This window comes from Palaemon carinicauda, chromosome 17 (assembly GCF_036898095.1).
Source record: "Palaemon carinicauda isolate YSFRI2023 chromosome 17, ASM3689809v2, whole genome shotgun sequence".
Taxonomy (NCBI): Eukaryota; Metazoa; Arthropoda; class Malacostraca; order Decapoda; family Palaemonidae; genus Palaemon; species Palaemon carinicauda.
Window position 1 is genome coordinate 62475665 of NC_090741.1, and position 15854 is coordinate 62491518.

At 44.2% G+C, this 15854-nt stretch overlaps 1 protein-coding gene across 1 annotated transcript in view; it reads left to right on the plus strand.

The window, feature by feature from the left end:
• LOC137656816 (uncharacterized) overlaps positions 1-15854 on the plus strand; it is a 78629-nt gene that overhangs the window by 37202 nt on the left and 25573 nt on the right. The window contains exons 7-8 of the mRNA XM_068391127.1: positions 6197-6369; positions 7060-7240. Of these exons, the coding sequence (XP_068247228.1) occupies positions 6197-6369; positions 7060-7240 (354 nt within the window). The remainder of the gene's footprint in view (positions 1-6196; positions 6370-7059; positions 7241-15854) is intronic.

Here is a 15854-nt window from a genome sequence, read left to right on the forward strand (position 1 = left end):
CTCCATGGTATCAGGCGTATCTCCCCAAGATCGCCCCTACCTACGTAAGACGAGAGAGCCCGTTTTTACCTCGTCGTCCGAAGGTGTTTCTCGTAAGAAACTTTGGACCAAGGTCTCACGACCTTTAAAACGTAAGTCGGTCCCTTCAGGACAAGTCCAACGTCCCGGTTGTAGCCACTGGGTCAGTTCGGACTCGTTGCCGTCATCTGATGACTGCTCACCGCCTAAGAGAGGCAAAGCGGTACCGCCTCAGTCGCTAACCCCGTCTGTTGCCGCACCTGCTCCCGTAGACCCTAAATGGGCTTTGCTGCAAGACATGCAGTCCAAGCTTGCGTCCTTGATGGAGGACTTTAATGCGGAGAAGGTTGCTGCTGAACCTTCTGGCCAACAACCTTCCAAGCGGTCTGTTGTGCGTCCTGTTGACGCTAAGGTTACCTTCTCGCGTCTACCAGTTGAGGTGGTTCCTCCTCCGATGCGACCCAGTGTGGGTTGCCAGCCGCACGTTGACGTTAGGCGACGCACGGAGGTGGTTGTTGACGTTCAGGACGTTCAGCAACCATCAGAGGTGACTTGTTTTGACGCAGTGCGTCAACCTCCGCAACCCAGTATGGTGTTGACTGCACAACCCAGACGGTCTAGACAGTCTCGGGTGGACGCTGTGCGTCCTCGCGCACCCATGGTTGTTGACAGTTCACAGACTGTGCAGCAGTTCCATGACGTTGCGTCCGGCTCCGTCACGCATGCACCAGTGCGACCGGACTCAGCGAGCCAGACGTTGCCCACTCCGTTGCCGTTTCCTCATCAGTTTTCGGATGAGGAACTATCAGATGAGGACGTTGCTGAACCACAAGACGATCAACCTTCAGAACTGGACGAGCCTAAGGCAACTCAACCATCATTGGACTTTAGAAAAGTCATGGCTGTATTCAAGGAGTTGTTTCCGGACCACTTTGTTCCTGTGGCTCCTCGTTCTCCTCCGTCAGAGTTTGTATTAGGAGTGCCTGCTACCGCACCTGCCTTTACGAAACTCGTTCTCTCACGCTCATCCAAGAGAGCTTTGCGGCTGTTAGGAGACTGGTTAGAGTCTAAGAAGAGTTTAGGGAAGACAGCATTTGCCTTTCCCCCATCTAAACTCTCTTCTAGATCGAGCGTCTGGTATGCCACGGGAGAAGTTCTCGGCTTGGGAGTTCCTGCCTCTGCCCAGGGCGACTTCTCAAGTCTTGTAGACTCTCCCCGCCGCCTTGCCATGAGACGCTCGAAGGTTTGTTGGTCACCATTGGACCTGGACCACCTTCTTAAAGGGATATTTAGGGCTTTCGAAGTCTTTAACTTTTTAGACTGGTGCTTAGGAGCCCTGAGCAGGAAAATCTCTTCGGCAGATAAGGATATTTCCTTGCTCATTATGTCCTGCATGGACAAGGCCGTCCGTGATGGGTCCAATGAGCTAGCTGCCTCATTCACGTCCGGAGTCCTGAAGAAGCGAGAGTCTCTCTGTTCTTTCCTGTCTGCTGGAGTTACGCCATGCCAGAGATCTGAACTTCTCTTTGCTCCCCTTTCCAAGTACCTGTTTCCTGAAGTCTTGGTAAAGGAAATTGCCGCATCGTTAGTTCAGAAGGACACCCATGATCTAGTTGCGTCCTCGGCTCGCAAAGCTCCCCCTTTGCCTACATTGTCTGCTAGACCGAGGATAGACACTCCAGCGTCTCGCTTTATTCCGCCCTTTCGTGGCAGAGCCTCCAGCAGAGGAGGTGCTCGTGCCGAAGGGAAACGAGGGAAGAGGAAAGGACCCAAGTCCTCCAAGGGCAGAGTCTGACTGCCCGCAACTTCAGACAGCAGTGGGAGCCAGACTCAAGAACTTCTGGCAAGCCTGGGAGAAGAGAGGCGCAGATCAACAATCTGTGAAGTTACTCAGAGAGGGGTACAAAATCCCTTTTGTACGCAAACCCCCTCTAGCGACGTCCCCCATCGATCTCTCTCCCAGGTACAGAGAGGAAGAAAAGAGACAAGCCCTGAAACTGGAAGTGTCTCTTTTGCTAGAGAAGGGAGCGGTGGTCAAAGTCTCGGACCTTCGATCACCGGGATTTTACAACCGTCTCTTCCTAGTTTCAAAGAAGACAGGAGGTTGGAGACCGGTGCTAGACGTCAGTGCTCTGAATGTCTTTGTCACAAAGATGAAGTTCTCCATGGAGACCACAAAGTCAGTCTTAGCAGTGGTCAGAAAGGAAGACTGGATGGTCTCGCTAGACCTAAGGGACGCCTACTTCCATATCCCCATTCACTCAGACTCCCAACCTTTTCTGAGATTCGTCTTCGAAGATGTGGTTTACCAGTTTCGGGCCCTGTGCTTTGGCCTAAGCACAGCTCCTCTCGTGTTTACGAGGCTGATGAGGAATGTAGCCAAATTCCTCCACTTATCGGACATCCGAGCCTCCCTTTATTTGGACGACTGGCTTCTCAGAGCCTCTTCCAGTCGTCGCTGTCTGAAGGATCTAAAGTGGACTCTAGATCTGACCAAGGAATTGGGACTCCTAGTCAATTTGGAAAAGTCGCAGCTGGTCCCATCCCAAACTATTCTGTATTTAGGGATGGAGATTCACAGTCTAGCTTTTCGGGCTTTTCCGTCGGCCCCCAGAATAGATCAAGCCCTGCTATCCATCCAGAAGGTGCTGAAGAAGGAACGCTGCTCAGTCAGGCTGTGGATGAGTCTGGTAGGGACGCTGTCATCCCTGGAACAATTTGTATCACTAGGAAGACTACACCTCCGTCCACTTCAATTCCATCTGGCTTTTCACTGGAAAAAGGACAAGACGCTAGAGGCGGTCTCGATCCCGATTTCCGGAAAGATAAAGTCTTGTCTGACTTGGTGGAAGGACAATATCAACCTAAGAGAGGGTCTTCCCCTGGCTGTTCAGACTCCCAACCACGTTCTCTTCTCGGACGCATCGGACTTGGGCTGGGGCGCGACACTGGACGGTCGGGAATGCTCAGGTCTGTGGAACTCGAGTCAGAGGAGCATGCATATCAACTGCAAGGAGCTGTTGGCAGTTCATCTGGCCTTGAAAAGCTTCGAGTATCTCCTTCGAGGCAAAGTGGTGGAAGTAAACTCGGACAACACCACGGCCTTGGCGTACATCTCCAAACAAGGAGGTACCCACTCACTGACGTTGTACGAGATCGCAAGGGACCTGCTCATCTGGTCAAAAGGTCAAGACATCTCCCTAGTAACGAGGTTCATCCAAGGCGACTTGAACGTCATAGCAGATTGTCTCAGTCGGAAAGGGCAAGTAATTCCAACCGAATGGACCCTCCACAAGGATGTGTGCAAGAGACTTTGGGCCACTTGGGGTCAACCGACCATAGATCTCTTTGCAACCTCGCTGACCAAGAGGCTTCCAATCTATTGCTCCCCAGTCCCGGACCCAGCAGCAATACATATAGATGCCTTCCTCCTAGATTGGTCACATCTGGATCTCTACGCATTCCCACCGTTCAAGATTGTCAACAAGGTACTGCAGAAGTTCGCCTCTCACGAAGGGACAAGGTTGACGTTAGTTGCTCCCCTCTGGCCCGCGAGAGAATGGTTCACCGAGGTACTTCGATGGTTAGTAGACGTTCCCAGAAGTCTTCCTCTAAGAGTAGACCTTCTACGTCAGCCACACGTAAAGAAGGTACACCAAAGCCTCCACGCTCTTCGTCTGACTGCCTTCAGACTATCGAAAGACTCTCGAGAGCTAGAGGCTTTTCGAAGGAAGCAGCCAGTGCGATTGCTAGAGCAAGGAGAGCGTCTACCATTAGAGTCTACCAATCGAAGTGGGAAGTCTTCCGAGACTGGTGCAAGTCAGTTTCTGTATCCTCGACCAGTACCTCTGTAGCTCAAATAGCTGATTTTCTCTTATACCTGAGAAAAGGACGATCCCTTTCAGCTCCCACTATCAAGGGCTACAGAAGCATGTTGGCATCGGTCTTCCGGCATAGAGGCTTAGATCTTTCCAACAATAAAGATCTGCAAGACCTCCTTAAGTCTTTTGAGACCACCAAGGAGCGTCGTTTGGCTACCCCTGGATGGAATTTAGACGTGGTACTAAGATTCCTCATGTCAGACAGGTTTGAGCCGTTACAATCAGCCTCCCTGAAAGATCTCACTCTTAAGACTCTTTTCCTGGTATGCTTAGCCTCGGCTAAAAGAGTCAGTGAGATTCATGCCTTCAGCAAGAACATCGGATTTTCGTCGGAAAAAGCTACTTGTTCGCTGTAACTTGGTTTTCTAGCCAAAAATGAGCTGCCTTCTCGGCCTTGGCCTAAATCTTTCGATATTCCCAGCTTATCGGAGATCGTAGGCAATGAACTAGAAAGAGTCTTATGCCCTGTTAGAGCTCTTAAGTTCTATTTAAAGCGTACTAAACCTTTACGAGGCCAATCTGAAGCTTTATGGTGTTCAGTTAAGAAACCATCCTTGCCTATGTCAAAGAATGCTTTGTCATACTTTATCAGATTGTTAATACGAGAAGCTCATTCACATCTGAGTGAGGAAGACCGAGCTTTGCTTAAGGTGAAGACGCACGAAGTTAGAGCTGTAGCAACTTCCGTGGCCTTTAAGCAAAATAGATCTCTGCAAAGTATAATGGACGCAACCTATTGGAGAAGCAAGTCAGTGTTCGCGTCATTTAATTGAAAGATGTCCAGTCTCTTTACGAGAACTGCTACACACTGGGACCATTCGTAGCAGCGAGTGCAGTAGTGGGTGAGGGCTCAACCACTACAATTCCCTAATTTCATATCCTTTTAATCTGTCTCTTGAAATGTTTTTAATGTTGTTTTTATGGGTTGTCCGGAAGGCTAAGAAGCCTTTCGCATCCTGGTTGATTTGGCGGGTGGTCAAAGTCATTTCTTGAGAGCGCCCAGATTAGGGGTTTGATGAGGTCCTGTTGTATGGGTTGCAGCCCTTGATACTTCAGCTCCTAGGGGTCTGTCAGCATCCTAAGAGGATCGCGAGGCTCCGTAAGGAAGACGTACTTATAAGGCAGAGTAATCGTCTAAGTCGACTTCCTTACCAGGTACCTATTTATTTTGTTTTTGTTATATTGATAACTTCTAAAATGAAATAAAAACTCTTAGCTCATAAGATGTAAACATATTTAACTGGTCTCTACCCACCACCCTGGGTGTGAATCAGCTATATATATTCACCGGCTAAGTTAAATATTTAAAAATGATATTTTAATTATAATATAAATTTTTGAATATACTTACCCGGTGAATATATAAATTAAACGACCCTCCCTTCCTCCCCTATAGAGACGCAGTGGGATGAGAAGAAATTGAGTCTTTGTTTACATTGAGTATGGTATCTGGCCGACAGTTGGCGCTGATGGGCACACCCGCAACCTGTATAGCGATCGCTGGCGAGTTTTTTACAGTTTTTTGTCTGTCGAGCAACAGAGTTGCAGCTATATATATTCACCGGGTAAGTATATTCAAAAATTTATTTTATAATTAAAATATCATTTTACTGCAATTAGATATGTGAAACATTTAGAGAAGTATTTGATAGAAGAGGTCTTGAACCCTTCCCTGGGGTTCTACAGAAGATTATTCCTGGTCCCCAAAAGCTCAGGAGGACAGAGACCAGTTATAGATGTATTATACAATAGTAATTAGTACTGTATATACCTATAAAATTTATGGTTACATTGTGAACAGTTGTGAAGTTTGAGTGAATAAGAATTTCACACATAAATGCAAACTAGAAATAAGAAGAAATATTTCCTGTTATTCCTAGAAGGTGTGCGTAACTAATTTGATGCTTTTGTATGCTACTTTGTATAATGTATTTGAGAAATTATATACCTACATTAAAGGAAAACAAATTACTGTATTTTTCCTTTATATTATCAGAGATGGAAACCATCTTGGTATCTTGTAATGGAAAATGGGTTTGATTTGTTTTTATATGAATAAACGCAATTATTTTTATTTAGAAATTTATCAAGAATAAAAATTTATGTAATTTATTATTTACAACACTATTACATATCCTATCTCTCAAATATCAATTGTCTGAATTAAGTACTTAGTTACACTTTTAACCAGAGTGTCAAGTTAATGTGTACTTTCACGTGCACTTATATATTATATCTTCCATGTCATACATATACATTGTGTGCTGACAATGCTAATTTACTATCCTTTCATACAGGTGTACCTCATAGCAACATGCTCGCCCTGGGAAGTGGTAAAACACAGACGTCTAGATCACATATGGGTTGCGTGGATTATGATTGGGTTCCTGTGCCTCAGCTTATCTCTCTCAGCTATGGTGCTTCATTTAGTCACAGCCAAACACATTCCGTGTTCAATAATCGTCTCGTGGTAAGTAGTCTGTTTTACATTATAAAGTGTGCAGTATATTTTTTCCTCCATTTGAATTAAATCTAAAGTTATGAATATATAAAATCATCCTAAAAGTCTGTGAAAGTTAAGAACCATACTAATAGTAAAAATGCAAGGCTGTCCCTTCAAAGTGAAGTGGTAAGCTCTATTTTGGGAGTGGTTTGTGCTCTGTACATTAGTATTATGAAGTATAGTACTGAAGGTAAACAAAAGTACTGTATTTCTTGCCATTAGTGCACCTCTCGCAGTGTAAAGTAGGCCCTATTGAATTGTCTTTGCAGTGTCCCTTCAGCCCCAAGATGCACTTGTTTTTCAGCCTTGTATTTTACCTCAGCATTTACTTGGCAGTTCAACTAAAGATTTTCCCAACCAGTTTCACCTCTGCGCTAAGTGACTTTGACCCTAGTCATATGCCCAAATTTCCATTGCTTAACTCGAATAGGACCTTTCCAATGAGTTGGTTTAAAATAGATGCAAAGTAAAGTTCAAGATGAGATTCGAATAGGGAAAGAATAAAAAGTAAAGAGTAGTGCATGCTGAAAATATGAAGAATCTTTGTATTGCCTCTCGTGAAATATTCCAAGAATATATACCATATACCGGAAATAGTAGATATTTTATTCCTGCATGAAGTAACGACTCGCTAATACCCTGAATTTCTCCCATCAGCAACGCCACACTCAAGATAGTCTTTGCAAGTATTGCTGTTGCCTCTCTTTGGATAGGGGATGTAACGTTGATCGTTGGTATTCTACTGTATTGCTCCCAGTGTCACTTATTGTCGCTGCTCCTAAGTATTATAAGGGAAACGCTTCTTCAGGGGGCTGCCTCATTATTGGCAGTTAAAAAGGTAGGTGGTAAGACTGAATTGGGATATTATGTACTTAGGAGCTTTTAAGAGGGGCAAACACTATAAATTTTCACTTGATTTATTTTGAATTATCAAAAATTCTAAATATTTTACAAGTGACTCTAAAACTTTTGAACTTTTAAAGGCCCATTTATTTCATAATTATTAGTAGTTACAGTTACAACATATTTTATACTTGGTACTGTACTCTTCTGATCTTTTGAAAAAGCAAAGATTACCTAATTTGGTATAGAAAAGCACAAAATGTAATCATGTAGTGTAAAGTAAAATATATTAATTGTAGGTATGTCTGGAAACTACATGTAAAGTGTATTCTTGCATCAAAGTCTATTCTCTCTCAGTTAGCAAGAGAAGGACAGAGTAAACATACACATTTTTCCTACCAGATACAAGTGTGTTCTTTACATTCAAGTGACTATAGAGCCATTTTTATGGTTTAGTAATACTGAATAAGTATCCTGGTTCTTCCTCTATATCTTTTTACTTTATAGTCTACTGTTTAAAACTTCATCAAACTGTGTTTAATTGGTTAACCTTACATGGGAGCTAATGCGTATTTGTTTAAAGAGACATTTCGGAGACTGAGGTAATAAATCCTACATTTATCTTGTAAGAAAGAAAAACCTGCGATGAGTTGGTGGCCGAGCTTGCAAACTAACGGCACAAACAGTCACTTAAACATGATGCAATTGAACGGTACTAGCAAATCTTAAACAGTTTAGTTCAAAAGCAAAACATTTTGGGCTAAGGGAATCATAAGATTTGCCCTGCCACCCAGAAAGGAATAAGAGGCTGTTAAGGGGAGCTTTTGTCATTGAGAGGAGGTATATACGAGGGAGACCACCATTTCCTTTTCGATGTTCTGCTTTGCAGTTTAGTCGTCTCCCTTTTGGTACTCTGCTTTGCAATCTAGTTGTCTAAAGGAGCAACTAAAATGTGGGAATGCTAGGATTTTACAGTAGAATTGTCTAAAGAAAATAAAGAATTTAGGCTCTACGAGAGGATTTAAAATCTAGTAGATGCTGTATATCATCATTACCCTTATTGAAATGGTGCACTAAAACTGCTATCTACCAACTGATGAGTTATGCTATGGTTTGAAACAGGGCAGAAAAATTACTTTTAATAAAAACATTTTTGGTTTTCTGAGCTTCTACCAAAGAAGTTAATGACAAAGCTTTATAAGTTCAGAAGGCCAACAAGTCTTTGATTAAGGGTAATTTTTCAGGCCTAACTCATCAGTTGGTACCTAGTGGTTTTAGCGCACCATTCAGTAAGTTATGATGGTACACAGCAAACCTCCCAGATTTGATATCCTCAATTCTTTAATTACATTAGACCCTTCTGCTGCAGTACTTTAGCATTCCTGCATTTCATTAACTGCAAACAAATCTGGATGAAAATATCTTTAAACCATTAAAATCGAACAAAATAACTGTCAATCTAGAGCTCACATTAACACTTTAATTGATTAATCAGATTCATTATCATCTGGCTCCTTAACACCATTCACAAGACTCCATACATTTCCACTGGATAAGTACAATGTTTCTTCCTCAGAAGATGGCCAAGATCACGGTGAACACTTCAACGACAGGTTGATGTCCCTCACACAAGATAAGATGAAATCATCATTGTGTTTGACACATACAGGAATGATTCTCATAAGAGTGGTACTAGGAATAAAAGAAAGCAAGGAAGACCACCAATCCAGTATCAGGTCAGAGATGACTTGAACATAAAGCACATCCCAGTGAGGAGGTTCCTTTTATACAACAAGACAAAGGCTAACCTGACCAACTATCTTGTTGCAAAGACTAGAGTACAACAGTATATCATACAACTTGGTCATCACCTCTTCTTTAAGGCACACCAGGAGCAACAAAGACTTGCTATTCCAGGACAACAATCATGAAGAACCAGACATACTTGATCTACCAGGCTATCCTAGAATCACAATGGAACCCATCAGGTACACAGATAGTTTTCTTCTCCTCAGACCCAATGTCCTAGTGTTAGTCATAGCATACTATGACCTCATGCTGAAGAACACATCCATTTCTATGGCTTCTGGGGCTATGAGGATAGAGCCAACATGGAGAGCCCATAGGGATAGAAAGAGCAAAGGCTTTTCCAGCTTTCCATGTGTTTACTGCCACTGACAATACTTGAAGATTCTCTCCTATTACCAAAGTAACCTGGCTGGAAGTCTACATGAAGGCAGATAAGAGATGTAATCAGTTCTTTGCAGATGCTTCTACCCTTGGAGTTCTGAGATAACATCTGCTAAGAGTCCATATCTAAGCCAGAGTTTGGGGATAAACTAGCATTGCTTTTTAGGATACTTAGCCTAGTTGGATCCCCTGCTGAATGGCTACCACAAAGAGTCTGATGGCCATCTGAAACCAACCATGGCAGATGCCTCTCACAGAAATGAAATCGTACGATGTCAACATGAAACTGGCTGTTCTTCTGCCAAGTGTTCTTGCTGAAGAAAAAACTTATCCTGCGCCAATCTTTGCTAGTATGGCAGGGAGTGTTAAAATTATCAGGGCACACAGAACAAGTGTGAAATTGATGATGACAAAGATAGTGAAGATATGTAAAGACGTCTTTGGTTGCCTAAAATCTAAACCGACTTTTCTCACAAGGAGCATATTTGTTCCTAATTGACAATAACTTGGTGGAACGTTCATGTTTGATCACATGTAAAACATTCAATAAAATAGTTTTTCAATATTTAACTTAGCCGGTGATTATAATAGCTGCAACTCTGTTGCTCGACAGAAAACTCTAAGGTAAAACTCGCCAGCGATCGCTACACAGGTTGCGGGTGTGCCCAACAGCGCCATCTGTCGTCCAGATACCCAGTACTCAATGTAAACAAAGAACTCAATTTTCTCTCTGTCGAGCTATCGACAAGACGTAATTACTCGCTGTTGCTAAACTGGAGTTTTTTCACAACTAATTGGTGAAGTACTTTATTCTAGTTTTGAGCTTTCGCTATGCAGGTGTTTTATCTTCATCTTAAATCTTGAACTCGTTTTGGATAGATTTAATTATGGTGACAAAGAGAGTATGGACTTTCTTTCACTTTTAAATGGCCGACCCTTCCCTTAGACGGAAGTGTGTTGAGGCTTTTAGTAATTATCTTATCACGTTATAGATTTTCCTCTATATATTTTATATCTCTCCGCCTTTATTAGGCCTCTTCGATTAACTTTCCATTTATTATAAACATATAAAAATAAATTTTAATGTTTTGTTTATATAGACCTTTCCTGAGAGTAGGCGGTCCTAACTTGGAAACCGAAGTTAATCAACGTTGAGCCCTTTATATCGTAATTAGCTTTTAAAGAGCTAAGGATTTAAAACTTTTTAAATGTAATATTTTATGGAAGAATTTCTTTGATAGTCTTCGTACTGTTTTCAAAGATGAACTAACGTTTAGTTTATTTATGCTACGCAGTTGTTGACGTTCAGGACGTTCAACATGCGCTCTATCGTTACGATAGAGAGAGAGTGTATCACGGTTTCACTTTGCAGTAAGAGTAAATCGATTCTGACGTTTTGTTCATTCTTTCTTAGCTTAAATGTTTTAAATTCTAATTTAAAGGAACTTTTTATTTGAAAAACCTTTCAGTTTTTTCCTTTAGTCAAATAACATGTTTTTTTGACGAAATATAATTGGGCTCTTCTCTTAGGTGCGAAATCAAGAGAGAAAGAGAGAGAGAGATAGAGACGGAGGGAGAGAGAGGAGAGAAAACGTTCCGTTCAAGCGGGTAACGTTGTTCTCGTGTTACTCGCGTCCCTAGTCGCTGTACGGGGAGGAAGGATAAAACGTTTTTAGGTTTTTATTCTCGTCCCCAGGCTATGTGCGGTGAGAGATTGAAAACGTAGTTTATATGAACTAGTGTTTAGTCTCTTTCCCAGCCACTGATTTTTTTATCTTAAAATATGTTTTCTGTTTTTTGCTGGTATTAATGAGCTTGCATTATACGACTGATTTCGCAATTACTACCTTTTAATGAAGGGTAGAATTGCGTGTTTCAGGTAGAAATAAGTGCAAAACAGAAAATCGAAGTGATAAAGTGATATGCGCAAAGTGTTACAGTGTTGCGTCCGAGGCGCAAAGTGTTACAGTGTTGCGTCCGAGGTTCGTCTGTTCGTGCCTGTCGTTCACCTAGTCCGGGACCTCTTACATGCTCCCAAGCCCAGGGGAGAAGTAATGTCAAATGACTTATGGGTTCGAGAGGCCTTGACCAACGAACAGACGTTTTCCCTCTATGGTATCGGGTGTATCTTACCAAGATCTCCCCTACCATAAGACGAGAGAGACGTTGTTTCTCCTCGTCATCCGAAGGCTTTTCGCATAAGAAACCTGTCACAAGGTTTCGAAGCCCTTAAGCGAAAGTCAGTCCTTTCAGGACAGGTCCAGCGTCCTGGTTACAACCATTAGGACAGCTCTGACCCTATGCAGTCATCGGATAACTGCTCGCCGCCTAACAAAAGCGTAACACAGACTCCGAGTCTTTTTTTGTAGGCAAAGTGTTGCGGTCACAGACGTTACCCTCGTCTCTTACCACAACCATTTCCGTTGATCCTTAATGGGTTGTATGGCAAGACATGCAGTATATGCTTGCCTCCCTTATGGAAGACTATTCTGCCGATTAGTCCGTTGAGTCTAGCCGTTTATCTCATCGATATCCTGGCTTTCAGCCAACCTAACGTTCCTTTGTGCTTACTGTTGACGTTGGCGTAGCTTAGTCACGTCAGTCAGGTTGTTTAGAACCACACTCGATGCGGTCTCGTGTGGTTTTTCAGCCGCATTTGGACGTTAGCCCACTTGCTGATGCTCCTGTTGACGTTCTAGACGTTCACTAACAATCGGAGTTGACTTGTTTTGACGCTGTGCGTCAACCTCCGCATTCTAGAGTTGTTTTGACTGCTCAGTCTAGGCAGTCAAAGCAGTCTCGAGTGGACGCTGTGCGTCCTCACGCACCTGTTGTGGTTGACAGTTCAGTTGTTGACAGTTCACAGACTGTCAAGCAGTTACATGACGTTGCGTTCTGATACGCTACTAATGCACCAGTGAGTGTGGACTCTGCTTGTAAAGCATTGCCACCACGGTAGGTCTCTCCCTTGCTTGAGACTCAGCTTTTATCGGACAAGGTTCCTGTAGATGAGGAAGTTGCTGTTCTCCCTCCTACTGATATTCCCTTGAGGACTCTGTCAGATGGAGAGGAGCCTAAAGCTGCTTAGCCTCCTATGGACTTTAATCAAATCATGATGATTTTTTTAAGGATCTTTGTCCGGATCTTTTGTAACTGCTGCTCCTCGTTCGCCTAAACGTCAGAACTTACACTAGGCCTAGCTACTTCGAAGCCGTTGTTTTTAAGCTAGTGCTCTCTCGCTCTCCTAGAGAGCGTTACGTTGGCTAGGCGACTGGTTTTTCACCAGGAGGAGTTTGGGGGATACAGCCTTTGCTTTCCCTTCTTTTAAACTGGTTTATAGAGCAAGAGTCTGATATGACACGAGAGAAGTTCTCGGCTTGGGAGTTCATGCCTCTGCCCAGATACACTTCTCAATTCTCGTAGACTCTCCCTGGCGCCTGGCCAGGAGACGCTCCAAGTTGTTTACAGGTCAACTTCACAGCTGTTTTCGAGCCTTTGAAGTTTTGCTGTACAATTATGTCACGCATAACAAGGCTTTCAGGGATGGTAAACGGTACCGCCTCAGTCGCTAACCCCGTCTGTGGCCACACCTGCTCCCGTAGACCCTAAATGGGCTTTGCTGCAAGACATGCAGCAAGACATGCAGTCCAAGCTTGCGTCCTTGTTAGAGGACTTTAATGAGGAGAAGGTTGCTACCGAACCTTCTGGCCAACAACCTTCCAACCGGTCGGTTGTGCGCTCTGTTGACGCTGAGGTAACCTACTCGCGTCTGCCAGTTGAGGTGGTCCCTCCACCGATGCGACCCAGTGTGGGTTGCCAGCCGCACGTTGACGTTAAGCGACGCTCGGAGGTGATTGTTGACGTTCAGGACGTTCAACAACCAGCAGAGGTGACTTGTTTTGACGCAGTGCGTCAACCTCAGCAACCCGGTAGGGTGTTGACTGCACAACCCAGACGGTCTAGACAGTCTCGGGTTGACGCTGTGCTTCCTCGCGCACCCATGGTTGTTGACAGTTCACAGACTGTGCAGCAGTTCCATGATATTGCGTCCGGCTCCGTCACGCATCCACCAGTGCGACCGGACTCAGCGAGCCAGACGTTGCCCACTCCGTTGCCGTTTCCTCATCAGGATGAGGAACCCTCTGATGAGGACGTTGCTGAACAACAAGACGATCAGCCCCCAAAATAGATCAAGCCCTGCTATCCATCCAGAAGATGCTGAAGAAGGAACGCTGCTCAGTCAGGCTGTGGATGAGTCTGGTAGGGACGCTGTCATCCGTGGAACAATTTGTGTCACTAGGAAGACTACACCTCCGTCCTCTTCAATACCATCTAGCTTTTCACTGGAAAAAGGACAAGACGCTAGAAGCGGTCTCGATCCCGGTTTCCGAAAAGATAAAGTCTTGTCTGACTTGGTGGAAGGACAATATCAACCTAAGAGAGGGTCTTCCCCTGGCTGTTCAGACTCCCAACCACGTTCTCTTCTCGGACGCAGCGGACGTGGGCTGGGGCGCGACACTAGACGGTCGGGAATGCTCAGGACTGTGGAACTCGAGTCAGAGGAGCATGCATATCAACTGCAAGGAGCTGTTGGCAGTACATCTGGCCTTGAAAAGCTTCAAGTCTCTCCTTCGAGGCAAAGTGGTGGAAGTTAACTCGGACATCACCACGGCCTTGGCGTACATCTCCAAACAAGGAGGTACCCACTCACTGACGTTGTACGAGATCACAAGGGACCTGCTCATCTGGTCAAAAGGTCAAGACATCTCCCTAGTAACGAGGTTCATCCAAGGCGACTTGAACGTCATAGCAGATTGTCTCAGTCGGAAAGGGCAAGTAATTCCAACCGAATGGACCCTCCACAAGGATGTGTGCAAGAGACTTTGGGCCACTTGGGGTAAAACCATCCATAGATCTCTTTGCAACCTCGCTGACCAAGAGGCTTCCAATCTATTGCTCTCCAGTCCCGGACCCAGCAGCAATACATATAGATGCTTTCCTCCTAGATTGGTCACATCTGGATCTCTACGCATTCCCACCGTTCAAGATTGTCAACAAGGTACTGCAGAAGTTCGCCTCTCACGAAGGGACAAGGTTGACGTTAGTTGCTTCCCTCTGGCCCGCGAGAGAATGGTTCACCGAGATACTTCGATGGCTAGTAGACGTTCTCAGAACTCTTCCTCTAAGGGTGGACCTTCTACGTCAGCCACACGTAAAGAAGGTACACCAAAGCCTCCACGCTCTTCGTCTGACTGCCTTCAGACTATCGAAAGACTCTCGAGAGCTAGAGGCTTTTCGAAGGAGGCAGCCAGGGCGATTGCTAGAGCAAGGAGAACATCCACCCTTAGAGTCTACCAATCGAAGTGGGAAGTCTTCCGAAACTGGTGCAAGTCAGTATCTGTATCCTCGACCAGTACCTCTGTAACTCAAATAGCTGACTTCCTCTTATACCTGAGGAAAGAACGATCTCTTTCAGCTCCCACTATCAAGGGTTACAGAAGCATGTTGGCATCAGTCTTCCATCACAGAGGCTTAGATCTTTCCAACAATAAAGATCTACAGGACCTCCTTAAGTCTTTTGAGACCACGAAGGAGCGTCGTTTGGTTACACCTGGTTGGAATTTAGACGTGGTACTAAGATTCCTTATGTCAGACAGGTTCGAGCCGCTACAATCAGCCTCCCTGAAAGATCTCACCTTAAAGACTCTTTTCCTGGTATGCTTAGCCACAGCTAAAAGAGTCAGTGAGATTCATGCCTTCAGCAAGAACATCGGATTTTCGTCGGAAAAAGCTACATGTTCACTACAACTTGGTTTTCTAGCCAAAAACGAGCTGCCTTCTCAACCTTGGCCGAAATAGTTCGATATTCCAAGCTTATCGAATATGGTTGGCAATGAACTAGAAAGAGTCTTATGCCCTGTGAGAGCTCTTAAGTTCTATTTAAAACGAACTAAACCTTTACGAGGCCTGTCTGAAGCTTTATGGTGTTCAGTTAAGAAACCATCTTTGCCTATGTCAAAGAATGCTTTATCCTATTTTATCAGACTGTTAATACGAGAAGCTCATTCCCATCTGAGTGAGGAAGACCAAGCTTTGCTGAAGGTAAGGACACATGAAGTTAGAGCTGTCGCAACTTCCGTGGCCTTTAAACAAAATAGATCTCTGCGAAGTATAATGGACGCAACCTATTGGAGAAGCAAGTCAGTGTTCGCGTCTTTTTATCTTAAGGATGTCCAGTCTCTTTACGAGAACTGCTACACACTGGGACCATTCGTAGCAGCGAGTGCAGTAGTGGGTGAGGGCTCAACCACTACAATTCCCTAATTCCATAACCTTTTTAATCTTTCTCTTGAAATGTTTTTATTGTTGTTTTTTGGGTTGTCCGGAAGGCTAAGAAGCCTTTCGCATCCTAGTTGATT